At 45.0% G+C, this 23,966-nt stretch overlaps 5 protein-coding genes across 6 annotated transcripts; 1 reads left to right on the top strand and 4 right to left on the bottom strand.

The window, feature by feature from the left end:
• Positions 1-515: 515 nt before the first annotated feature.
• Positions 516-3,533, top strand: LOC120712875 (RNA pseudouridine synthase 3, mitochondrial). The gene is made up of 8 exons (XM_039998792.1): positions 516-871; positions 1,215-1,286; positions 1,378-1,536; positions 1,846-1,974; positions 2,069-2,185; positions 2,311-2,412; positions 2,566-2,724; positions 2,938-3,533. Exons 1-8 carry the CDS (start codon positions 539-541, stop codon positions 3,310-3,312), a joined length of 1,446 nt encoding a protein of 481 aa, XP_039854726.1. The 5' UTR covers positions 516-538; the 3' UTR covers positions 3,313-3,533.
• On the bottom strand, positions 3,526-5,332 carry LOC120712877 (pentatricopeptide repeat-containing protein At3g42630-like). The gene is made up of 2 exons (XM_039998794.1): positions 5,029-5,332; positions 3,526-4,924 (listed from the first exon to the last, which is right to left on the bottom strand). Exon 2 carries the CDS (start codon positions 4,908-4,910, stop codon positions 3,723-3,725), a length of 1,188 nt encoding a protein of 395 aa, XP_039854728.1. The 5' UTR covers positions 4,911-4,924; positions 5,029-5,332; the 3' UTR covers positions 3,526-3,722.
• Positions 5,333-5,454: 122 nt separating this feature from the next.
• Positions 5,455-10,686, bottom strand: LOC120712873 (RNA-binding protein 208). The gene is made up of 12 exons (XM_039998791.1): positions 10,298-10,686; positions 8,643-8,704; positions 8,242-8,344; positions 7,846-7,922; positions 7,703-7,764; positions 7,525-7,612; positions 7,207-7,282; positions 6,827-6,857; positions 6,622-6,744; positions 6,333-6,424; positions 6,042-6,215; positions 5,455-5,948 (listed from the first exon to the last, which is right to left on the bottom strand). The coding sequence occupies exons 1-12, from the start codon at positions 10,451-10,453 to the stop codon at positions 5,655-5,657; spliced, it is 1,338 nt and encodes a 445-aa protein (XP_039854725.1). The 5' UTR covers positions 10,454-10,686; the 3' UTR covers positions 5,455-5,654.
• A 923-nt stretch (positions 10,687-11,609) lies between these two features.
• On the bottom strand, positions 11,610-14,350 carry LOC120712876 (eEF1A lysine and N-terminal methyltransferase-like). Its single transcript, XM_039998793.1, has 2 exons — positions 12,021-14,350; positions 11,610-11,893 (listed from the first exon to the last, which is right to left on the bottom strand). The coding sequence occupies exon 1, from the start codon at positions 14,076-14,078 to the stop codon at positions 12,816-12,818; it is 1,263 nt and encodes a 420-aa protein (XP_039854727.1). The 5' UTR covers positions 14,079-14,350; the 3' UTR covers positions 11,610-11,893; positions 12,021-12,815.
• Positions 14,351-14,636: 286 nt separating this feature from the next.
• Positions 14,637-21,819, bottom strand: LOC120712872 (auxin response factor 21-like). 2 transcript variants are annotated; one of them, XM_039998790.1, is made up of 14 exons: positions 21,345-21,815; positions 20,556-20,654; positions 20,412-20,468; positions 20,160-20,324; positions 19,989-20,073; positions 19,709-19,799; positions 19,190-19,354; positions 18,984-19,106; positions 18,662-18,737; positions 18,447-18,585; positions 16,755-18,025; positions 16,227-16,703; positions 15,626-15,816; positions 14,637-15,162 (listed from the first exon to the last, which is right to left on the bottom strand). In XM_039998790.1, the coding sequence occupies exons 1-14, from the start codon at positions 21,504-21,506 to the stop codon at positions 15,009-15,011; spliced, it is 3,255 nt and encodes a 1,084-aa protein (XP_039854724.1). In that variant the 5' UTR covers positions 21,507-21,815; the 3' UTR covers positions 14,637-15,008. The 2 variants fall into 2 exon arrangements, with proteins under 2 accessions (XP_039854724.1, XP_039854723.1); XM_039998789.1 differs by having other exon boundaries at positions 16,227-18,025; positions 21,345-21,819.
• Between the last annotated feature and the right edge of the window lie 2,147 nt (positions 21,820-23,966).

Here is a 23,966-nt window from a genome sequence, read left to right as displayed (position 1 = left end):
TTTCTTTTCGAAGCTGTATAGAAATTCTGACCGCCTCACTGTCACCAGGTCCGGCTCCCAGCTCGGCTCGCGGACCAGTCGCGGACTCGCGGTCTTCCATATAGGGCAGCGCCGCCGTGCAGCTGGCCGGCGGCGAGCTGAGAGCGGCCAGCCCGTGAAGCGACGAGGATGAGGTCGCGTCGTGGCGGCCGTCCTGCCTCCAGGATGGTCAGGAAAAGCTCCCGTAGCGAACTTGAGGTGTTGGTTCCATTCCAGCAGCCAAATAAGAAAAACTTTTCAATGATCCAATGCATCAACCTCAAGGGGATTTTGTTATGTATAGAAAGTTTTAGTTTTGCAGTCACGAAAATAAGAAGAAAAAAATTTGTTCGTGTTCCTTCATCGGGGCCAAGTAGTCTTACTGGGCTGGCCCATTAAATTTACATGGGTTAAATTTGGGCTTTGGATCGGCCCAGGCTTCGGTCGGCCGGTTAGCGTGGTTTTTGCTGTCAGCGCGCTAGAATGAACGGCCCAAACAAACCGACGACGAGCGAGGGGGATGCTGCGCAGCGGCGGTCGCCATCCGCGGCCGTGGCGGTGGCCGGCGGCGGCGCGGCGGCGGCTGTCGCGGCTGGCCCCGCCGACGCCCGCGCCCGCGCCCGCCGACCCTGTTGTGGTCCGGGTGGACGGCAGCAACGTCGCCCGCCTGGGGGCGCCCAAGCCCGGGCCGCGGCCGCGGCAGCTGCTCTCGCTGCCGCCGTTCCCCGCGGGGGCGGACCCTCTCCCGGGGAGGAAGGTGGCGCCGCGGCGCGTAACGGCGGTCAGCTGGGTGAAGCACTATTTCGCTGACGTGCCGCAGGAGGCTGTGCAGGCGCACTTCAACAGGAGAATGGTAACTTTCTGTACTGGCATCCTCCCTACCCGTTGCCGCTCTGTTTCTGAAGGTTGGCATGCTTTGGCCAGTTAGCGGTAACTAAAAAAATTGCAAGAAGATCCCGAGTTCTGGAATTATCAAACGCGAATCGCTTGTTTCAGTTATGGACTCTAGTGCTCAGAGCTGTTTCTTTAGTGTAGTATGCTTACGATGGAGCTTCTTTAATGTGCCTTTGCAAGGTTCATAGTATCACAACATCAGTTGAACATATGCATTTTTACTGATTTAATGTCGTAGTGGTTTGCACTGCTTGTGCTCGCCTTTGGTTTCAGTATCTGAGATAAAACTAGCTGTTATTCAGGTTTTTTCTGAGTGCCCTGAGCATGAGGTTTCAGATGAAAGCATTCGAACTCAAAAGCATCATCTGAAAAAGGTAAGCAATGAAGGATTTTCTTTGTAATCCTTTTTGTATGATGTAGTTGTACTTTGTGAATAAAGTAAATATGCTCATCAGTTTGTTGCAGATTAAACATAATGATGTTATGGAGCCTGGAATGAGAATTCACCTTCCTGTTTCAGTGGCTGAGGGTGAGATAAAAAAGCGTTATGAGACCATTCCGACTGCCACATTGCATCCCAATAAAGATGAGATTGAGTACCTGAAGAGGCTTGTCATCCACAGGGTAATTTTTATTGCCATAGTTGATCTATAGTCAGTAGCCTACATGATTCCTGCATCAATAAAGAAATCCTTTTTTTCACCAGATAAATGGCCTCTATACTTCAGCATTGTCCAACTTGACATAATGTTATGCAATGAATAGATTGATCTGTCTACTTATTTTTAACTTCCAAAAGACTATTCATAATTTGTTAAGCTTATCCTTTGATGAAGATGTTATTTTTTTCATCATTTCAGTGTTTCAAATTTTACTGCTTTCTTTTTACATGATTAAGGATCAACACAGTAAGCTAAAGCTTTGGATTTTCAGGACTCTGCTATACTGGTGCTTAACAAGCCCCCCAAAGTGCCCATGAAAGGACATCTGCCAGTGCATAATAGCATGGATGTGCTTGCAGCGGCAGCACTGTCATATGGAAATGAAGAAGGTCCAAAATTGGTGAGATCATTGTGTTGTTTCTCTTTGAAATTTGGTCGTAGTACATTATCTTAGGCTCTCTGAGGATATTTGTTCCTACGGCTTGTGGGCACAGGTTCATCGACTAGACAGAGAAAGTAGCGGTTTGATTTTGATGGGTAGAACAAAAGAAAGCTTTACTCGACTGCACTGGCTTTTCACAAGCGTAAAATTAGCTAGAACAACTTCACAGGTAAGCATCAATTCATTGATTACCGAGCCTTTGACTTAGTATACCATGTTCCATCTAACGTTCAAGACTAACATCTATATTCTTAATAGCTGCATACTAATACCTTGCATTATTGGCATATACAGACATGGAATAAGGCATGCGAAGCGTACATGCAAAAATACTGGGCGCTAGTCATTGGAACTCCTAAAGAAAGGGAAGGAGTTATATCTGCTCCAATTTCAAAGGTATTATCTGATTCATTTGCTAGCTAACATTTACAGATTTAAACCATGCAAGTATGTGTATATGTTACATCAAATTATAAATGGTTCCCCTGTAGGTTAACTTCTTAGGTTCCAATCTTTTTAACTTAAATCAAATCGGATTTCCTTATTCAGCTACTTCTTGATGACGGTAAATCTGAGAGGGTCATTCTGGCACATCCTTCTGGCATAGATGGTGCACAAGAAGCAATAACAGAGTATCGGGTGATGGGACCAACCATTAATGGTTGCTCATGGATTGAGCTACGCCCGTTGACAGGGCGGAAGCACCAGGTACCATCTTAAAACTCAGATTTTCTTGACACTTAGATTTTTGTAAGATGTGTGAAGATGCTCCACAATTTAGCATATTCTATCAAGTTTTTTACTTGTTCTTAACTGGTCGCGCTGTTTAACAAATATGGAAAATATCTTCATTTGTCTTGCTTATGAAACGAGCATTTTCAACCTTGAGTATCAATGTGTTCTGTTTGCTCCACATTGCAGCTTCGAGTGCATTGTGCGGAAGCCCTAGGCACTCCTATCGTTGGGGACTACAGATATGGGTGGTTTGTGCACCAAAGATGGAAGCAGAATCCCCAGCCTGATTTTGAACCATTCACTGGAGAGCCATACAAGCTGAGGCGGCCAGAAGGACTGGAGGTTCAGAAGGGCAGTGTTTTATCCAAAGTGCCTTTGCTGCACTTGCATTGCCGGGAGATGGTCATCCCCAACATAGCAAAGTTCCTAAGCAGCACTGGAGAATGGCATGACCATGGCGCACCATGGGCCAAGGAAAAGCCCAGTCTCCTAAGATTCATCGCACCAATGCCTCCGCACATGAAAATTAGTTGGAATGTCATGTCTTCATATCTGGTGTGATCTCTGTGCTAACAGGAAAACACCTGGTGTCATCAATTCATCGTGTACCTTGCTTTCTTTGTTAACCCCCTTCTGTCAATCCCAAGCCACGTAGTGTGTGATTGTAGTTTCTTATATTGCTCTGAGATTGTAGTCACCATTTCAGAGTAAATGCACAAAACTATCTATGTGAATATAAATCCATATTTTTGAGAGTAAATCTCAGTCTCCGAATGATCCAACCAAACTCTTTTCGCATTTTGAATTTGATTACAAGCACATTTTAATAACTGTATCTGTATGTACAATGTTGATTCCAACAAAGACTACTGCTAGTGCCCTATTACTGATCTGATCTGATCAGCTTCAGCTTCAGTAGTTCCAGAAGACTTGGTTGCTAGTGCCCTATTACTGATCTGATCTGATCAGCTTCAGTAGTTCCAAAAGACTTGGTTTCTCCTGTGCTGCTTCCTGAGGTAGACGCCGAGCAGCTTGTAGTACGTCCACCGCTGCTTCTCGCCGGTGGCCTCCAGCAGCGCCTCGGAGCTGGCGTGGAAGCCGCCCTTGCCAAATGCCTCGAAGATGATGCCGTCCGTGGCCACGACGGCCTCGGCGTTGCCGTCGAGCCGGTGGAACGCGAACGTGAGGTTCCGCGCGAGGCGGCGCTCCAGGTACGCGTCGACGAAGCAGCCGTGCGTGACGAGGTCCGGCGCGACTCCGTCGCGGCGCATGTGGTCGGCGCTGAGGTGGAGGTCCCAGAACATGCACATCTTGGAGAAGGCGGCGGCGCGGATGTTGAAGGTGGTGAGGTCCGGCCGGAAGCCAGCGGCGATCATCTCCAGGAACGCGCGCTGCAGGGACTTCATCTTGAAGTTGGCGGCGAAGGAGAGGAGGTACAGGTTCCAGAGCAGGTTGCCGGCGTCGCGCCGGCCGAGGCCGACGTCGGCGACGAACGCGCCGAGCTTGTAGTACTTCTGCCGGGAGATGTACGCGGACGCCATGGCGCGGATGGCGCCGCGGGAGATGAGCAGCCCGGTCCTCTTGTGCCGGCGGTAGGCCGCCTCCATCTGCGGGACGGTGCCGGCGGCCGCGTAGGCGCGGACGAAGGCGTCCCCGGTGGCGGAGTCCACGCGGAAGCCACGGCGGCCCATTTCCAGCACGGCGTCCTCCATGCGCGCGAGCTCGCCCGCGGCGCCGAGGCAGGAGACGGCGAGCGGGTAGAGCACGCGCGCCGCGGCGGGGTCCCGCGCGGAGAGCTCGCGCACGGCGAGGAGGAGCTCGTCGAAGCGGCCGAGGCGCGCGTACGCCGGGAGGAGGCGCGGCGCCGCGGCGGGGAGGCACGGCGCGGCGGAGCTGTGCAGGAGCTGCGCCCAGATGGCCCGCGCCTCCGCGAAGTCCCCGGCCTCGGCGCGCGCGACCATGAGGGCCGCCGCGTCGTCCGCATCAGGAGCGGCGGCTCTTAGACGGGGCACGGCAGCGGCACGCCGAGGCGGAGCCTGCGCGCGCGTGGAGACCTGGCCTGCTGAGGATGAGGAAGGAGGAAGACGATGTGTGGAGGGGAGGGAAGGAGAGGCTGCAAGAGGAAGCGGCCGCCATGGTGGAAGCAGGAGCGAGCACATCTTACCGTGTCAAGCTGGAACACCCCATCGCGGCACAGGTAGAAAGCCATCAAACCTCGCTGTCCACCAGAAATGACGATGACTATGTTTTCAGAGATGCAATCAACAAGAAATTTACCTCTTGAAATTACGTTTTGAGAGATGCAATGACGACAATCATGTAATATCTGCTGTATCACTTCAGAAATTTCAATTGCAAGGTAATAGAACTTTCACAGGCAAATCTGAATTTCAGGGAGACATCCAGTGATGACAGACAGACAGCGAACATTTTCGATGGCAAATTGGCAGAGAAAGGCGCTCATGGCATCTCAGATTGCAAAAGCCAATTCATCAGGTTGGATGGACTCACAACAGTGGGCCAAAGAGCACAGGTGGACAGAGGAATGAAAACATACAAACAGCAAACTAGACGACAGTCTAACCTTTCAATATCCAACCGGATCAGAACAACTGATCATGAACCATACCAGAGACCGAAGCCGATCCTAGGGAGCATTACATTAATCAATCACAAATTCACATAGAATACATCTCTTAACTCTGTTAAAGTGGACTACTCAACGGAATTAGACAAGGAAAATGGTCAATGGTACAGTACGAGGATAGTAACACAATCCCGCAACAAGAGAACGAGAAAAACTCTCACACAAATAGTACATGTACCAGAAAATAAAAACAGGAAGAGGATGGCCAGGCTTGCACCAAACAAGCTGAACGCTACAAATGCCTTCCTCTCAAACCCTAGTTGTAGTACATAAGCTGCTGGGCAGATGACTGGTTTGGGTAGCCATCATAGAGGGCCTGGGAACCAGCAAGAAGCCCCGCAGATACCTGACCCGCGAGACCATGCTGCCCTGCAATCTGCCCTGCTGCAGCCTGGCTTAAGGCAAGCTGCCTCTGATAAGCCAGAAGCTCAGCTGCTGTGAAGCCTTGAGGGACGCCTGGCATTGCAACAGCAGGCTGGTATGGAGCAACTGGAGGGGGTAGGGGCTTGGATGCAGTCCCGGGTGGAGTTGGTTTGTTGCCCCATGAGCACTACAAGAGAACATGACAGTTAAAACACCATGAAAGCAATAACATAAAGGATCTAGTAAACAAAGGCGAACATTAGTATGGTTTGGAGATTACCTTAAGAGGTTTCCCACGGACAACCAATCCATTGGCCATCTGAATAGCTAATGCTGCTTCACCATGGGTGCTATATCTCACAAATCCAAATCCTTTCTCCTGTTGAACGCGAATTTCCTCGATTGACCCGACCCCTAAGTTATAGAAGTGGCGGTGAAGCTCATCTCGGTTAACCTGGCCAGTAAGTGAAAGATGAATCAGTCTGACTCTACAGAGCTAGGTAAAAGGTAAGTTCAGTAAAACTTGAAGAAATGGGGAGCACAAACTGGCTATGCGGCACTTTGTTTCTACCTCATGTCCAAGGTTGCCAACATATACAGTAGTACAATCAGGGTTGTTCTCTGGGTTCTCTTTACTTCCTCCATCCAGGCTTGCATCTGTTGCTGCAGAATATAGTTGGCCAATTGGCAAAATCAGCACTAAGGAATCCATACCTTATTGGGTCGAAACATAATTAGCATGATAACTAATTATGGGCATGTTCTTCATCCCATGCGTGTTTTCAACAAAACATGGTATCATTGACAGCCATAAAAGGAAAATACTGTTGCTTTAGTCATGAAATCTTTCAAAAGCTAACCTGAATTACTCGAGCCACCATTTGTTAGTACAACTGCATTATGATTGTCAGTTTCTGGTTTCTCTTCTGAATTGTTCTTTGTGGCCCAGTTGCACCTTATTTGTCTGCTTCCAAGCCATTTTCCTGTTGCAATACAGCAGTTCCCAAAAAATAAGAAGCTGCAGCTACCCAGGGCTATGGGGATGAAATAAATAAAGAGATATACCAGTCATTTCAGTTATAGCAGTTTCAGCTTCCTGCACCAAAAAGGAAAATAGTACAAGTCAGCAAGTGTGGGGCAGATGGAAATGCCAGTTTCATACTCGAAAACTTATGATTAAGGACCATGTTATACAAAATATAAACTAAACAAATAAGAAATTGACATTAAATTTTGTCTTACTAGCTGTACTTTACAAACGATTCGCTAATTTAGATTTATAACAATGCCTTCAACAGAACTCAGGCACTGTGAAATCCACCAGTACCAAACAATTTAAGTACCGAAATAATTGGTAAAAAATGAACTATGGTGTTCGATCCACGCAACGAAAATGGTAGAAGCTCTGCAAAAATCCAAAGAGGCTAAGTCTGAGATGTTCTTGCCTGTTGATTACGGAAGGAGACAAAACCATAACCTCTGGAGCGCCCAGTTTTGTTGTCCCACATGACTCGAGCATCACTGCACATAAATTAAACAATTAAAAAACTGAAATACTAAAGACAAACAAAAAGGGTTTAAACTAAGAGACTAAGAGAGAAGTAAAAATGCCTGAAATATCTTGTTCTAAATTCTAATAACATGAGGGAGGGAGGGAGATTTAATATAGCAAATTGCAAGAGATGATTAAGCAATGGCAAAGCACTGGCCGTAGATACAAATTCATCATAGATGCTACCATGTTACAAGAACTAAGGACTTACGAACAAGAAGGATATGCTGAGAAACAGGCATAAAGAGTTGCATCATTCACTTCAGAACTTAAATCACCAACAAAAATATGGAAATGCCCTGGAAATAATTCAATGGGCACGGTTAACCAAACCAGTATTATAATACGAAAAGAATGAAACAACACGAATACTTTTGAGAAAATCTCACCAGATGTGTCCTCCCTCTGTGTACTGGCGTACGCCCAGTTCACCTTGATTGCTTGTCCATATCTGTGTACGAAGTTCCATAATGAAGAATACTAAAAGACACTGAAACTTATCGTTCAAAGTTAGTCTACTAGTGGAACTTACATGTGACGACCATGAAGGGTCATTATTGCTAGAGCAGCAGATCTTCGATCATAGTAATCCACAAACCCAAAGGAAGACTAAAAGAAAAAAAATAATTGTCATCAGATAAACAAAATCAACTAAATGCAGCAGTAGATATACCATGATTCATGAAATTATCAACCAAACGAAAGCTCATGATATTTTTAGCCAGTAGCATAATGCATACCAGAAACAAATAAAGTTACAACTAATGACCGGTGGTACTAGGGGACCTATGTGCTAAATCACCAGTAAATAAGAAATGCCGGAGTATTAAGCCTTAAAAAATATTAAAACAAGTATTCAAAACATTTGTGAATTGCGATGCAATATAACTAATGTTCTAAAACTCAAACATCAGCTGCAGAAGTGCACCTTCTCTTTCCTGATGAGCTTGCATCTTTCCACAAGGCCAGCACTCTGGAAAACTTCAATCAGAAGGGTCTCGGTGACGTTTGGGTTCACATTCCCCACATACCTACTCAGCAAATAATCATGACTTAAAATCATACTTTGGAAATGGGCATAACTAAATAATACAACTTCAAGGTAGAAATAAAAACTGTACTAAGATTATGTGAATAACTGTAATTTTAGCACCAGCATTAGTGTGAGACTGTGCATCACCTAAATTTGTTTTTTTGTTACCTTGTAAAATCCACATTGTGTTTCAATTAAAAAAAAGCAACAATCACACAGATAAAAGGGAAAAAAGAAAGATAAGCTGTCAATCACGTATGAAGTTAAAAACAGAAAAGAACACTGAAAGCACTCACACACTGCGACAAGTGGAAGGATCAAACCCAGGTGGAAGATTGCCATTGGAAATAGGTTCCATCTGCAAAATAAAAATATAGAGAAAATAAAAAAGAAGATATTGATCGCAAAACAAGCTATGGACAAGCAAAGCGAAAGAAAATAGAGATGTGAAGTAAAATGTAGAGGGAGTATAAGCCAAGTTGTTCTAGCCATATTGCATCCCATTGCCCACAGAATCTGTGATTGACAGCAACTACTACCAAACATCCACTCCTAGCTAGAACTATGTGCCTTTGCAGCAATGACATTGCTTTTGACCCTTAGTTTAACTAAAGAATAAAACATAAGAATGTTAGATATAGAATGCAATTAACAAGCTTTACAAAACTAGTCTGCAGATAACAATAGAAAACGCTCTAGAGACTAAAAGTAGTAATTGCCAATGCATTATATTGCTCTAAAAGAAAGAAGCAAGGCACTAAAACAGTATGCATAAACAAGAGCAACAGTACAACCTAAACAGAATGCTCAAATCCAACGTTGACAGCATTATAAGTTCATAACCAGATGAAAGTATGTTATTGCCGCCCACACATAGCCGCGTATAAATGATAACAACAACATAGCCTTTTTTCCCAAGCAAGTTGGGGTAGACTAGAGATGAAACCCGAAAGAAATAAGTTCAAGGTTCAGGCACATTGATAGCTAGTCTCCAAGCGCTCCTATCCAAAACTATCTCTTTAGAGATATTCCAATCCTTAAGGTCTCTCTTAACCGACTCATCCCACGTCAGTTTAGGTCTACCTCTACCCCTCTTTACATTATCGACCCGCTCAAGAACCCCATTACGCACCGGCGCCTCAGGAGGCCTTCGTTGGACATGTCCAAACCATCTCAGCCGATGCTGGGTAAGTTTCTCCTCAATTGGTGCCACCCCGACCCTATCCCGAATAACTTCGTTCCGGACTCTATCCCTCCTTGTGTGCCCGCAAAACCACCGCAACATCCGCATCTCTGCTACACTCAGTTGCTGGACATGTCGCCTTTTTGTAGGCCAACATTCAGCACTGTATAACATCGCCGGATGAATTGCTGTCCTATAGAAATTGACTTTTAGCTTTTGTGGCACCCTCTTGTCCGCGTATAAATGATAGATGGAGAAAAAAAGTCTGGAGAATGTAGTAGTACGAGCAAACAAAAACAAGAAAGGGAATACAAATGAATGAGATCCCTTTAGCTAAAAATGTAAACGGAGTGAGACCCCACTCCTGCCTAGCCATGATCTCACCTATTAATAGTGTTACTGAACTCACGTCTTTTGTGCAATCTCGTTCAAACGCCTTACTTTAAGAAAAGGAACTTTCTTTGAAGCCGGAGCAACAATAGAGGCAGTGGCATCAAAGCATCTTGTGCACGACAAGAAAATTCTAAGCATCAACACAGCTTGCTCCAATTCCACCGTACAAGGAACTTGAAGCAACAAAATCTATGCAGCCATAACTTCCGCTACCGCAAGCCACCAAGAATGTACAGTAAACCAAGGAGGCAACCTAAGAAAAATGCGCAAAGCGAAAAACAATCTCCCGGGCTAATAAGCAGATCGGCGTGCAGTAATGCCGCCCAATGCGCACACAAAGCAACAGATCAAGAAGCGAGGATCCGGGGGGACGACCTGGGTCATGGCGGCCGCTGTCGCTGCCGCGAGGACGCCGGACTGGTACTGCTGCTGCTGCTGCAGTGCCTGCTGCATCAGGAGCGCCTGCTGCTGCTGCTGCTGCTGCCGGAGCCTCTGCTGCTGTTGCTGGTGGCTGCCCCCGGCGCCGTTCATCTCCTCCTCCGGCTCCTCCCCTAACGAGGCGAAGACCAGATCGGAACCCCGGGGCAAACCGGACACGCGCGCGGATCGATCCACGGATTGGTGGACTGGGCAGAGCAGATCGATAGATTTGGGGGCGAATTCCTCGCGGGGAATCGAGCAGGGGAACGGAGGAAGAGAGCGTGATTTTTTTTTCTTGGTTTTTTCCTCCTCTGTTTTTCTCCTCGTCGTCGCGCTCCCTATCGAGATTAGAGAGGAAGGGGCAGGATGGGGATTTTGCAACGCGGGGTAAGGTGACGTGGAGCTTTCCGTGTGGCTGCCCTGTCTCACTGGCAGGTGGGCCCGTGTCATCCCTGCCTGCACCTGCTCGCTCAGAGTTTGGATAAGCATTTTGCTCAGTTTTGTGTCTGTTTGGTCCGAATCCTTCTAAATCATCATAGTACATTTAAATCAACAGCTCCACATGGCACTGACAAATGAAGACCGGCTATTTTCAACTGAATTGGTTGGTTCTCTAGTAAAGTTCATTCAAATGGTCCAAAGTTGATTTTTGATCAACACTATTTTCCTTCTTAATCTTTATCGTAGAAAAGCTAAGTAATTTCGGCTATGTATTCAGACAATTATTTGTCCAAACGCATACTTAGAAATAGAAATGCTTATAATTATAAGTACAGGGAGTTGTACGGTTTTATACAACTTGAAATGATCGTTACACATACCAACATTTACCAAAAGGTGAACATGTGGATGCTTATTCCACTACCTGCAACACCAAATCATCATATTCCAACACTAACCTTCGCCTCTCTATTTAATTGTTCCAACAAGTAAATCATCATATTCCACGCGCTGACAGCAGGTCAAGGCACAGCGGCGAGCGGCGCAGCAGGGTTGCGCGCCGCGTGGGGAGAGAGGAGAGGAGGGAGGGGAGCGGGGGTCCGCCGGAGGTGGTTCGCGCTCGGCAGGACGCCGGCGCAGCGGCGAGCAGCGCAGCAGGACTGCGCGCGGGGGAGCCGGCGAGGCACGCGTGGCGGCCAGCGGCCACGTCGGACGTGGCGGTCAATGCTGGTCAGATGTGTTTTGGACCTCAAGTGACACACTTGAATAGATTGTGAACCTATAAATGCATCTTTGAAGTTCATGGATCTAAACAGAACATGTCAACTAATTTAAAAACCCCCAGTGCATTTTACTCTAATTGTTTCCTCCTCCCCTAGTGCCAACACTTCATTCTAAAAACTGAAGAAAAACAACATTCTGAAAAGACGAAAATGACTAACTCCAACAGTTTACACTTTCCCTCTGGGTGTACAATTCCACTCAAACTATGGTATCAGCCATTGTCAATTGTCAAAATACAATCCTGACGATTTATACTACAAGCTCATTTCACGTCCAACTTGCCCTCGATCTGAACATATCCAAAACATAGATGGCCATCTCTCATCCCTGTCCAAAAACCAAACACGCCCTTTCGTTAAACCTTCATTTGTGTAACATAACTCTTACGATTGTCTAGAACAACAGTTAGCAATGTTGCATTGCTTGCTTAAATTTAAGTTATAGCATTTCTCACTTGATCGATTGCTTCATATTCGTCAACCCCTGACCCAGTGGTAATGAGGCACCAGACGTCCGCCTGATCGGAAGACCCCTATTGATTTGGATTGAGATGAGTTTTTGGTAGAATAACTATAATTTTTGCTGGGGAGACACCCTACTTTAGTACAACAACAACAACAACAACAACAACAACAACGTAGTCTTTTTTCCCAAGCAAGTTGGGGTAGGCTAGAGATGAAACCCTACTTTAGTGAAAGTTTTTTTTTTAGTATTGTATCCTGAATTCCTGATGAAGATTTGGCCGAAACCAGATCAGTTGAAGGCAGTCAGCTCCATTTGCATCTTTAAAAAAAAGTGCCATTTGCATTGCATTGGCAATGAGGTTATAGAAATCATTTAGTATTTGGCAGTGCCTGCATCAAAATTTTGGCCCTTGGTATGTATAGCTGCATCCTTCCATCAAAATTTTGTTGAACACATGAGGTACGAGATCATCTTGTTGTACACCACAGAAAATATTCATTGGAAAACAAGTGACTTTGCACTGATTACCTCAAAAGGTCATACTTGTCTCATGTTTTGATAAAGAACATAGAACAAACACCTCATTTGTTTTTTTGTTAAGCTGAGGTGTATACAACAGCAAAATCCATTTGTAGTGCTTAAATGCTAATATAGCCCTCTCAAGTTCCAACAGTTAGCAGCAAGCCTCTTAATGAAAAACGTGCTCAGGCACGGTCGCGAAAAAACAGTTGGCAGCAAGGATATGTACCAGCCTTTGTGGAGGATAATAGAAAGACTAGAAATGTCAAATTTTCCTTATATGTTCCAGGAAATCCACAGCTAATTTCCTCAGTTCTGTAAGAAAGTGTCCTGAATTATCAGTAAGTGCAGTGTCAATTGGTGAGACTGTGGCAGTAAGAACGAAATTCTCGCCATTACCAACATCTATCTCATACAGTTCTGAGAAAACTTGGCGAAGAACATCAATCAGCCCCTTGTAGACGGATCCATCTGCAGGAGGTGGGATGACATTCAGTATCAACACTCCATGCTGGTCCAGGATTGTGCGAGCAGCATGAAGGACGCTTCCATGAATCACCTCCAATGGGGGCGCGCTGACACCACACATAGCATCAGAGGAGTCAAGATCCATCATAACTGCACTGAATTTCATACCAGGCTCCTGTTGCCGAGAAAAATTCTCTATCATCTGTATAGCATCACCGACATGGACATGGAGAAACTCATCCTCCACCAGACCAAAATGATTCCTTGCGACATCCAGGACAACACCGTCGGCCTCTACACCGAGCACATTGAACTGAAGTCCCACTCTGATCGACATGGGGAGTGATCCACCTCCAACACCAGCACAGAGGCACCTAGGCCTAACACCTGACTGAATACTCTCCTCAATGTAAGGCGCGATCACTGCAAGACCGGCAACCATGGCTTGGAGGTAAGGCTGGGCCAAGGAACCACGCACCTCCGGCTGTAAGAAACCACCTGACCCTTCCAGTGTTTCCACCAACGACGACGAAGCAGCAGCAGCAGAAGACCGACATAGGCGAACCTGGGTCTGCACGAGGCAGGGCATGCGCTTGAACCGCAGCCTGCGGTGCAATTCGGCAGGCCCGGGAGCATTGTCAATGGCCACATCCTCGACGACCATCTCGCCGACGACCGGGCCGGTGACGAACTTGACGGGAGCAAGCAGGAGGAGGTCATCCTGGAAGGTGAGCAACGGGACGTCAGGCACGGCATTGTCCCGAAACGCGGCCACGGGGCAGAGAGCAAGGAGGAGGGGGCGGAGCCGGGCGTGAGCGGGGTCCGGGTCCGGGCGAGCGGCGCAAGGGACGACCCGAGGAGAAGGCGCGGAGAGCTCGGGGCCGACGAGTATGAGACGGGAGAACTGGATGGAGAGAAGGAGGTGGAGGTGCCCGGCGCCGCCGCCCCCGTCCGCGTAAGGATCGGAAGCGTGGCCGAGGAAAGGGTTGGGGAAGGAGAAGGAGACGAAGCGGGAAGGCGCGATGCGCCGCAGGCCCTCCAGCTCCGGGCTCACCACCATCGCGCGCTGGTCCCAGGCGGTGGCGGCGCTGCACAGCCAAGAGCGATCCCTTCCCGAGGGTTTCTCCTCTGAGTTCGAGAGGCGATGAGGTGATCTCTAATGGCGGGGAGAGAGAGCTGGTGACCTGAAGAAATAGAGCGCGAGGCGCAAGACGACGCTCCGTCAAGCCGCCGGCGTCGAGCCGAGAGCGCTCGCGGCGGCGCGCTCGGGCAGGTGCGGATGATGCCGACCCAATTTGCTCCCTCCAGCGACCATGTTGTGGGGCCCACCAATCAGCGAGTGAATGATAAGAACAGCAGAATTGCTTTGAATTGGAACACATTCTATATAAATTGAAATATCTCAAACTACAAACTTTTTAGCCATCCAAATTAGCATATGGGGGCTTCGATTTCCTCGGGTTTTGGGAGGAAGAGAGGCAAAGGGAAGCAAGGCAGGCTTTGGATAATTTACAAACTTTTTAATAACCATCCAAATTTTGCTATCTGATTGTAGCATTCTTAGAGAGCAAAAGGAAGCAAGGAAGGCTCAGAGAGTTCACGCATGAACAATGAAACGTATGTAAAGTTGTAAACTGAATTTATTTCTCCATCAGATCTGTATCTTGTAGCAAATCATGAATCGTGGGACCTGACAACCTCTTGGTAAACAAAAGCATATGCAAGGGTATATATGGATTGTAACTACACCATCTACAGGACTACAACAGGGACAGGCCATGAAGTACATTTCCTGGAGGGACTTCACTGCATTGTAACTCGTTCTAATGCTCACTTTTTGCACAAACAAACCTGGAGCCTAAATTAGCATCACGTATCATCCTTCGAGTCATTGTGGGACTGATAGATAAAAATGTCCATCCCGTGGCACCATCAGATGTATCTATCGGCCATGCAAACCAGTGAATCTAAGTTGGCGAGTATCGACTTTCTAGTCACCGCTAACCCTCCATGGGTGAACCCCATCTGAGCTGCTGCATGCTTGGTTGGGTAGAAAGCTGTCTCCAAAGTCACTGGCCAATCTCATTTGCATTTCTTCCTGCGGAGAGAGAATTCTGATGCACCGTACGCAGTTCACGAAGTCCCTACAAATGCAAAGCCGCCAATCTTTAGTAACCAAAGTGGAAAGAAGAGTTAGATTGGAAACTAAGGGATAGGGTTCGTGACAATTTGGTCTAGTTTCTTGATCAGATAAGATCACGGTAGAAAATTTTGCAGTTTCTTCAATCAGATGAGACAACAGCAGAAAAATTTGCAGTTACTTCTCAATCATATGCGACAAATGCAGAAAATTTGGCGGTGAAAGAGTAAAAAGATTTCTCCAGTTTTTCTTTACCAGTAAGTATTTAGTTGAGGCTCGAGATATCAGTTTACTCACAGTACCAAAATAAGGTTCACACCTAAAGATTGAAGCATCAATCAAAATACCAAACTCGCTTAGAAGACTTTTTCCAATGCAAGAAGCCATGGTAGTTAATGACCCCCCCCCCCCCGCCCCAGTTTTGCATGTGCAGGAAAATGCCAAAAGAAAAGGCTTAAATGACTTACTCCCATGGGTCATCTCCAACTAATAGAACATCCTTCTCGTGATCTTCATAAACTAGCTTCCAGCCACCTCTATTTTGGTCAATGAGTTGCCCCTCGATACCAAACATCCGAGCAACATCATGTTTCAGTTCATCATATCCGGAATATCGATTGATGTCTATAGATCTTCCAACAGCACCACGCTTGTGCACCTGTAGATAAAATAAACCCCATGGTCAGTACAGTGCTTTATGCAAAAGTGGGCCTATGTCCCCAAATTATTTCATGAACACTGCTTGATGCCTTTATCACATCTCTCTTCTAAATAATGTGGAAATCAAACAGCACACAATTTTATTTTGCTATAACCTAAGTTTACCTGCACAAACTGATTTAATCAACAAGAAGATACCAAAGTTAGTTTGAGAATCATTTGGTGTCGAAGTCGGGCCTAGAATATTGTAACTCCAAAGTAAAGTATATATTTGGGCAATTTAGAATAAATAACGTTCTATTTGGTTGATCACCATACTAATTCTGGTGGGATATGTAAAGCAATCAACTTGGTTGACATTCCATATTGTTGTGGAATGACAAGCTGGAGCTAAGACAAATAACAGACCTTTGTGTAGGTTCGTATTCGTTGATGTGCAGGAGGTGGAGGCCGGGAATTTCTATTTAAGAATGGAGTATCATTGATTGATGAATCTATAGAATTGAATGCAATTTCAGCAACACCAAATGAATGTGAAATCATTGAAGATGATAACTCTTGCTGAGAATCCTTTGATGAAATATAATTAGAGATGCCACGTCCTGGGGCTCCTGGCATCTGATCCATGTACTTCTCGGTTTCAAAGTTATTTGCAAGCAAAGCATCCGCATTAAGAGACTCCAGATGTCCATCAATGTTTGCCCCAAATAGAAAGTTATTTCCTGGATCTGTAACCTCAAACTCGCTATCTGGAACTGTTTCTCTTAACATCTGATGCTGATTGAAGGATGAAGGTGGAAAGTTTTGATGCAATGATCCATCAGCCTGAGAAAGGCAAACTGAAGTAGCTGAAGAGGATGTGTCCAGATAATCCATCCGAGTGTTGTTCACATAGTCTTGCCTGGTACCTGGCTTTTGTTCAGCCATCTTGGGAATCATCACCATTTGCTGTGTACTCTCATAAGGCTTCATGCCTTGTTCAAGTGTAGGGCCTGCTATAGCAGATGATTGAGGTGTCTTCGCTACAGCAAGTAAACTTTGGTTCTTCGAGCTACATGGAAGCGATTGCAAAAGAACAGGATTATTGTTTGCGGGTGGTGATGTTGACGAAGAGGGAACATCTTCTGTCTTCAATGACTGCACTCCACTTGGCACATGCAAAGAGCGAGCACCCACGGAGGTAGCAATTTCTGGGTTTGCAACAGATGCGGCATTCCCAGGAAAATCTTGAATTGGTTGGTGAGGTTGAGTCTTTTGCTGTGTTGGGTACTGAATAGTGTTGCTGTTATGCATACCACCCACTTGGGTAGCTACTTGTGCACATTGCTGAGCAGATGACTGGGAATTGGAATTTACAGTTTGATGCTGCAAGTCCATGAACATATTCTGCTGCTCCATTATCAAAGGCTGCTGAGGCTGCAGAGCCTTCAATAGTTGAATTTTCATTTGATGATCAGATAGCTGTGTGATCATGTTCATATCATTGGGTACCTGAATAGGTTGGATCTTTATTTGCTGCTGTTCCTGCACTGACTGCTGAACCTGTTGTGGCTGCTGCTGCAAATGTGGTTGCTGTTGCTGCAGAAGGTGGATTCGTTGAGTACCACTTTGAAGAATTGTGTGATTTTGAACCAAATGTTGTTGTTGCTGGATTTGAGCCTGGACAATGACTTGAGGTTGCTGAGGCTGGGCCTGGAGAATGACTTGAGGTTGCTGGAGCTGGTTCTGGACAACAAATTGAGGCTGTGCAACACTTTTCGTTGGTTGGTTGCCTTGCACTGGTTGAGTTATCGCATGCTGCTTCTGTTCGGGATTGCAATCTTGAACTACCTTCTGAGATACTGTAACACTTTCCGATTGGTTTGGTGTAGCTATCACTTTTGCTAACTGTTCAGTCTGCTGGTTTTGTGGAGGTAGCAGTGAAGTGTTGAACTGGATGTTATTTTGTTGCAGGAACTGGGGCTGGAAGCTGATTTGCCTTGACAGATCAGCTGCAGCCAGAGTTTGTACAGGTTTGCCAGCTAATGAGTGTAGCAATTCCGGCTGCCCAACTGTGCTAGCGAGCGAGGGGTTCTGTTGCATCCACTGAACTAAACTTAATCCAGGAACTAAGTTATTCTGAGTATTCAGATCTTTCTTGTAAATCTCCTCACCAAACCATGGCATGGTCCGCTTAAAAAGATTTTCCATGTCAGAGGTCTCATCATCTACAGGAACGATTAGGTTATTAGAAGAAACAATCAAGTATACAGGAAAGGAAACCTTTGTTATTTATTTGAAAGGATATGCAGTTAAAAACTTCAATGGCACATCTACCAATAGATTCATTAATAGAGTGAAATGTTGTTAGGCCAAATAATTGACATTCTGTATCTATTCCTCCAGCCACAAGTGTAAGTCCATTTAAGGTTGTCCCAAGTCTTTCTTTTCTAACTTTGCCTACAATATCTATAGAAATATATTATCTCAAATAAGTATACTTTTACATTAGAAAGTAGTTTTCATAATAAAGCTAGTAATGTTAATCCTGTGTTATCAATCTATATAAAATTTTAGAATAGATGGTAAAGTTACAAAAAGTTTGACTAACAAACCTAGATGGACTTATAGTTATGATCAGGGAAGTACCTGTTATCCCTGGTTGTCTTGGACGTTTTGCAGTGAACAATGGTGAGGGATAGATGAAGAATGGAGCAATGACAGGTTCAATCTCCCAGAGGGAAACCCTGGTGCGCCTCTCACTTGGCGCAGCTTCATCCCATGCAACCTGCACCAAATACTTCTTTCATAAAAACAAAAGGGGGAATAGGTTTGCGTATTTAGTTCAACTGATCAGAACAGACCTGAATATTGCGCCACTGGGAGTTTTTCCACCTTACAGGATCCATATCACTTATACCTGTTATTGTTCCCATGTACCTGCAGGCAGTTGACAGAGATTCCTACTTCTTTTAGAAAGAATTTAAAACTGGGTAGAGAAAACTGCATGCAGTTCAAAACATGATACACCAAAAGTCCAGATACCACACTGGTGAATTACAGACAACCAGTTGTGCACCAGATGATCCACAAATCATTTTTCTAAAGTAACTTGAACATCAATGAGGATAGGTCATGCATTCCACATGCACTGTCCACATGTTAGCTGAAGCTGGAAATTTATACCTTCTTGTCCCAGATTCTTCTGTTTCAAACATCATCCTAAACCGCATGCCAAGAGATAGTTGGTTGCTATAGACAGCTTTCTGGTACTTGGCAAAAGGAATCACAAATTCTGAAGGACTCGCCCTGCAGGGGGGGAAAGCAGCCCAACTGAAACTTGCAGTACATCACTTCTTTATATACTAAGCCTTGCAGAAGATGATATTTACCTTGGGTTATAGAATACCGTGAATTGGCTGTTGTTAGCTGCTGCATGGGCTGCAGCAGCAAGAATACCAATATGCATACTGTCACTAGACAAAACAGATGATGAGAGGTTAACAGGTTGCCTATTTGCTCGCCTTATCCCCAAGAGGAGTTGCTGCCTTGCATCCCTACAATAAAAAAAGGCAGGAAGTTCAGTGGCATTAGTTACACTCTGTGTATGTTAATTTTCTATACTGCTCTCCAGGAATTAAAAAAAAAGGTAGGAAGTTCAGTGTCATTAGTTACACTCTGTGTAGTTTTTTTTAGAGGACCTATGGCAGGCAATAGCCAGCCTGAACATATTAATTGATGCAAGTGTGTAGCATACAAAGATTTGTGACCAATAGAGTGGTAGAGAGAGGGAACTTCAACCTATTACATGATGGTGTGGGTTAATTTTCTATACTACTCTCCAGGAATATCAAGACAGGAATTAGCTGAACATCCATGGAAAGATAAGGTCTTCACCTCCAACACTTTACCTAATAAATAAGACTGAATCACCAGCAAGAAGTCTCTTTCCACTGACAAATAGGCTCCAGCCAGTAGTCAGCAAATGCCTTTTAGGCTGACCTGTGAAGAGGAATAGAACTATTCATAAAATTTGGAAAGATGTGTTGATGAAATAGCAAGGTCGGTTAATTATTAAGACATATTCTAAAAATTACAAAGCAAAAGAAGATAAGTGATATTTGAATATGAACTAAACTAACTTTCATTAGCCTAGAAAGGAACTTTGTTATAATAATTTTTATGACTTGCCTCTATATATATGACGGAATGTCCAAATTGAATCATGCAAATCCCTGGCCTGCAGTTCCTGAGCAGGAGGCTGCATTGAGAAGTCCTATACAGTGCAATAAAAACAAATTAGAGGGATTAAGCAGCCAACAATTCAATTGTTGCCAATCATAAGATGTAAAGTGTTCTTACAAGATGGGGGAAAATTCGCTCGGCAGCACGCCGTGGCACAGAGAAACCTCCATGAGTGCTTGTATCACTTGCAGTAAGTGTTTTACAGAAGAATTCTGTCTGTGGTCTGGTTTGTTTCAGTGCAAGCTCTGATGCCAGCAATGTTTCCTTGTCACACTGTGTCACCTAACAGTCCCAAATCCAAAATTAAGGTGGTACAGGTACATCCTATAATACAAATGACATAACTGAAGATAGGGAAGTATGACCTACATTGCTAACTGGTTGGAGAGTCATTCGAGCATAAACCTCATCTGTGTCAGGATCAGCCTGTCAAAGTATGTTCAGATATCATTGCTAACACGGTAGTAGTTTAGTCACAGTTATTTTCCACTTCATACTAGAATCATCGCTTACATGCATGGTAACACTGATCAGGATGCATATAAGCTTAGACGGAAGATTTGGATAGCTTGGAATTTTGGCATCTGCATCCTTTCGCATGGATGCTGCTACCTGAAAATGGGTATCAAGGAGTGAGAATTGCTCACAAAACTATCGTGTGAATTGAAGTATCAGCCTTCACAAAACAAATGATTATAAGCATCAAATAGACAAACCCAGCCGACGAAAATTAAGAAATTCGTTCCTTCCTATTAAGAAATCTGAAACAAACTAAGGCCACACTTTGTTCAGCTGAAAGGAGAGAGAAGGAAGGACCAACCGCCGAAAATCATGTAAAAGGGCATCAAAAAAGCATTATACTTTTGTGCTCAGATACGTCGCCCCAGAAAAGCTAGAATTATATGAAGTACAACATTACTATAGCGATCGCAAAATTAAGTCTTGATTGTGGCTACAAGGGGAAAAAGATCCGAGCCCCAATTTCTTTTTTCCTCCGCCGATGCATAAAAGGCCACCGAAAAAAGAAAAGAAACGTATTTTTTTCTATACTCAGGAGACAAACGGAAACTAAGCATTTGGCGGCGAAGCTCAAGAACCAATTGAACCAATTGCCGCCAGGCGGCGGACCAACCATGAGACGACACACCCACATCTCCCCGGAGAACACGAGGCCAAGACAATAAAGATACAAGCGAAAGAAGTTCACAAAAAAACGCAACAATAAAATGAAGGAATACAAGGAGCAATTTCGCTCATCAGCAGCTTCGATCAAGAATCGCCGGGAGGGAGGGGGAAAGGAACCTGCTCGCTGTGGCCCTGGGGGAAGTAGACGACAAGACTCCCCGCCGGCGGCAGCGCGACGAGCGGCCCCGCGCACGCATACCACAGCTCCTGGTTCACCTTGGTGGCCCCGCCGCCCGCCTCGCCTCCGGCCCCGCCGGAGCTCGTCCCCGGCGCCGCCATCCCCACCTCCCCCGCCACCCGGCCAATCACACCGGCCTCGAACTACCTCCTCCTGCCCCGCCGCCGCCGCCGCTGCCCGGGAGGCATCGCCGGATGCGCGCCGGCGAGGAGGGTGGGCGGGTTTGATGAGGAGCAGCTCCCAAGAAGAGAAAGCAAAGACCCGACAGTCGCAAAGAGAGGAGGCCAAAAAAAAAAAAGCACTAGCGACGCAGCGACGCTCTGCTGATGCTTGGCCGAGCTGCCTACTACTGGCTACCGTACTGCTAATCCACTTGTTAATTGCCGGTTACTTGCTGGCCTAGGCCGATTAGTTCATTGATTAATCAGCACATCTGGACGCAGGAGCACGAGCGGACGAGAAATTTGTATGCATGATTCGCACGGACAAGCGTGCGCCTTTGCGCGTGTGAACTTTTGCTCATCCCCCCCCCCCCCTTTTTTTTTAACCGACGGACTGAAAGGAAAACCTGAAGTGACAAGAATTTCTCAGCAAACAGCCTTTTATTTTGAAGTAAGTCACTTAACATTCTTATTTTAAGAAAAAAAATCCATACTCCACCAAGAATCATTTATATTTACTTAAGATATTTTTATATGGAAATGTTTGCTTTTTGCAGTTCGATGTTTAATCATTGGGCAATCAAGAAGATGGCTCGCAGCATTAATTGTAACTTTATAGCATTTGTGACACCCGAACCAATGTCGGCTCCATCCCCATGTCTTACTTTTGTTTTTTCTCTCCTCCTTTTTCTTCTGATCTGCCACTTTTTCTAGTTTCATGGCTTTTGGTTTGGGAGAAATGAAAAGTTGGCCAGAGACGAAGCAAACTTTCTTGATCCATTCATGTTTTCGTGACAGTGCACGTACTATTTTCTACAAGTGCATACATTAGTTCCTTCCATGAAGCCCACGACTCTTTGGACGTGTCGTTCGAGTAATAAGGTTGGTAATTAAATAGGCTGCCGATCATATATATATTTGCATGTGCTTTTATCAAGTTGCTGGTTCGTAGGTGCTGATGGAACACGTGAACTACGCAGGATCAGAGAGCTTAACTACTGTTAGGCGAGACCAAACCAAATTAAGGCTGCAAAGCAAGCCCTTAACCACTGCCATATATGCAACCATATTAATAGTGCAGTCTCTTTAGCAGAATAACTTTTGCAATAGAGAGCAGGAAGGAAAACATATAGCACATCTGTTGATGACGAATGACATGTACCAAGCTCTGGGTCGAGTCAAGGATAAACAATTAAACACCACCCATTAACTCTTTTTTTTCAAAAAAAAATGCCTTCTTGACTACCTGTCTACCCAAGCTTGACTTTGTCAGCATACATAATCGACGGTGATAATTAGCGAGCAGAGGTGACCCAACATATTATGTTGGAGCTTTGTTACAATGACTGTAAAGTACCAATTGGGTACTTTTAGTACTTTTGCCTTGAATTTTTCTAGCCCTTGATCAATGGAAGGTATTTACAAAAATTAAATTAAATTATTACCTTGTCCCACTTTTCGGTATTTGATCCCACATTTTTGTACCACCAGGTACTTTAGTCTAGTTACTTTCTACCTTGACTATTGATTCTGTCAGATGAACGGCTCTTATTTTTTTAATTATTGTAAAAATTTTATGTTTACATATATATACATAACAAACATATGATATTTTCATATTTTGAACCCATTGATCACCCTATATGTATAGTCACCTAAAAAACTACCCATCCTACAAGCTAGTGGGAGTAACACTAAATATGCAACAGTTTTATCAGTGCACATCATCAAGATAATATTTCGATTGTTTACCACTAAATTAATACTAGTATAGAAAGCATACAAAATAAAAAATGTTCCTTCAGTGGTAAAAAAACAGTATGAAACATATTTAACATAATTTATAACTTTTGAACCGACTTTTGATGGACAAAAGTTTAAACGTGTTGACGCATGTAATCCAAATAAACAATTTCTTTGTGTCTGAAGGTAGCATGTGGGGTCGTTTTAAAAAAAAGAAGGTAGCATGTGGGGGAGGTGTAGTAGGCAAAGAAAAGTCTGGAAATTTGGTGCTTTCTGAAACTGAAATTATGCTCCGTTTGCAGTGGTCTACCAGCATACAGCTCTCTATCTTCGGATCTGAAGAATCCAAATGACACAGATTTAGAAGTACTTCCCTGCAGTAATCCCCGATTATCCGTCCAGTAATCCCCGATTTCTTCTTCTTTGATTTGCTTTCTGAATTGCGATGCTCTGATGATCTATATTCGGATCCGCCTGATCGAAATGAACATTCACAGATGCAGGTACAGTCGGCAACATTGTCGTATCTGTCGGTTGCAACTCGCAGCCAACCATGGATTGAGATCTCACGTTCTCGCGATCTCGCTGCAGGTTGCAGCAGGCTTAGCAGAGAGGGGCCAGAGGGCCATGCATGTTCTTGAGCATGTGGCTTAGCTT

Source organism: Panicum virgatum, chromosome 6K (genome assembly GCF_016808335.1).
Source record: "Panicum virgatum strain AP13 chromosome 6K, P.virgatum_v5, whole genome shotgun sequence".
Taxonomy (NCBI): Eukaryota; Viridiplantae; Streptophyta; class Magnoliopsida; order Poales; family Poaceae; genus Panicum; species Panicum virgatum.
The sequence above is the reverse complement of the archived record's forward strand: the minus strand, read 5'-3'. Positions and strand labels throughout refer to the sequence as shown.

What these genes read in the sequence shown, in the direction of transcription:
- LOC120712873 (XM_039998791.1), bottom strand. Translation starts at nt 10,453, where the DNA reads ATGAACGGCGCCGGGGGCAGCCACCAGCAACAGCAGCAGAGGCTCCGG. An exon ending in CCTTCCACTTGTCGCAGTGT is followed by an intron (nt 8,345 to 8,642) that starts GTGAGTGCTTTC and finishes TTTGCTGAGTAG; the next exon opens with GTATGTGGGGAATGTGAACC. An exon ending in AGCTCATCAGGAAAGAGAAG is followed by an intron (nt 7,923 to 8,241) that starts GTGCACTTCTGC and finishes TTTTTCTTTTAG; the next exon opens with TCTTCCTTTGGGTTTGTGGA.
- LOC120712875 (XM_039998792.1), top strand. Translation starts at nt 539, where the DNA reads ATGCTGCGCAGCGGCGGTCGCCATCCGCGGCCGTGGCGGTGGCCGGCG. An exon ending in CGCACTTCAACAGGAGAATG is followed by an intron (nt 872 to 1,214) that starts GTAACTTTCTGT and finishes GCTGTTATTCAG; the next exon opens with GTTTTTTCTGAGTGCCCTGA. An exon ending in TGACAGGGCGGAAGCACCAG is followed by an intron (nt 2,725 to 2,937) that starts GTACCATCTTAA and finishes TCCACATTGCAG; the next exon opens with CTTCGAGTGCATTGTGCGGA.
- LOC120712872 (XM_039998789.1), bottom strand. Translation starts at nt 21,506, where the DNA reads ATGGCGGCGCCGGGGACGAGCTCCGGCGGGGCCGGAGGCGAGGCGGGC. An exon ending in TGATCAGTGTTACCATGCAT is followed by an intron (nt 20,469 to 20,555) that starts GTAAGCGATGAT and finishes ATACTTTGACAG; the next exon opens with GCTGATCCTGACACAGATGA. An exon ending in GTTGGAGATGACCCATGGGA is followed by an intron (nt 15,163 to 15,625) that starts GTAAGTCATTTA and finishes TTGCATTTGTAG; the next exon opens with GGACTTCGTGAACTGCGTAC.
- LOC120712876 (XM_039998793.1), bottom strand. Translation starts at nt 14,078, where the DNA reads ATGGTGGTGAGCCCGGAGCTGGAGGGCCTGCGGCGCATCGCGCCTTCC.
- LOC120712877 (XM_039998794.1), bottom strand. Translation starts at nt 4,910, where the DNA reads ATGTGCTCGCTCCTGCTTCCACCATGGCGGCCGCTTCCTCTTGCAGCC.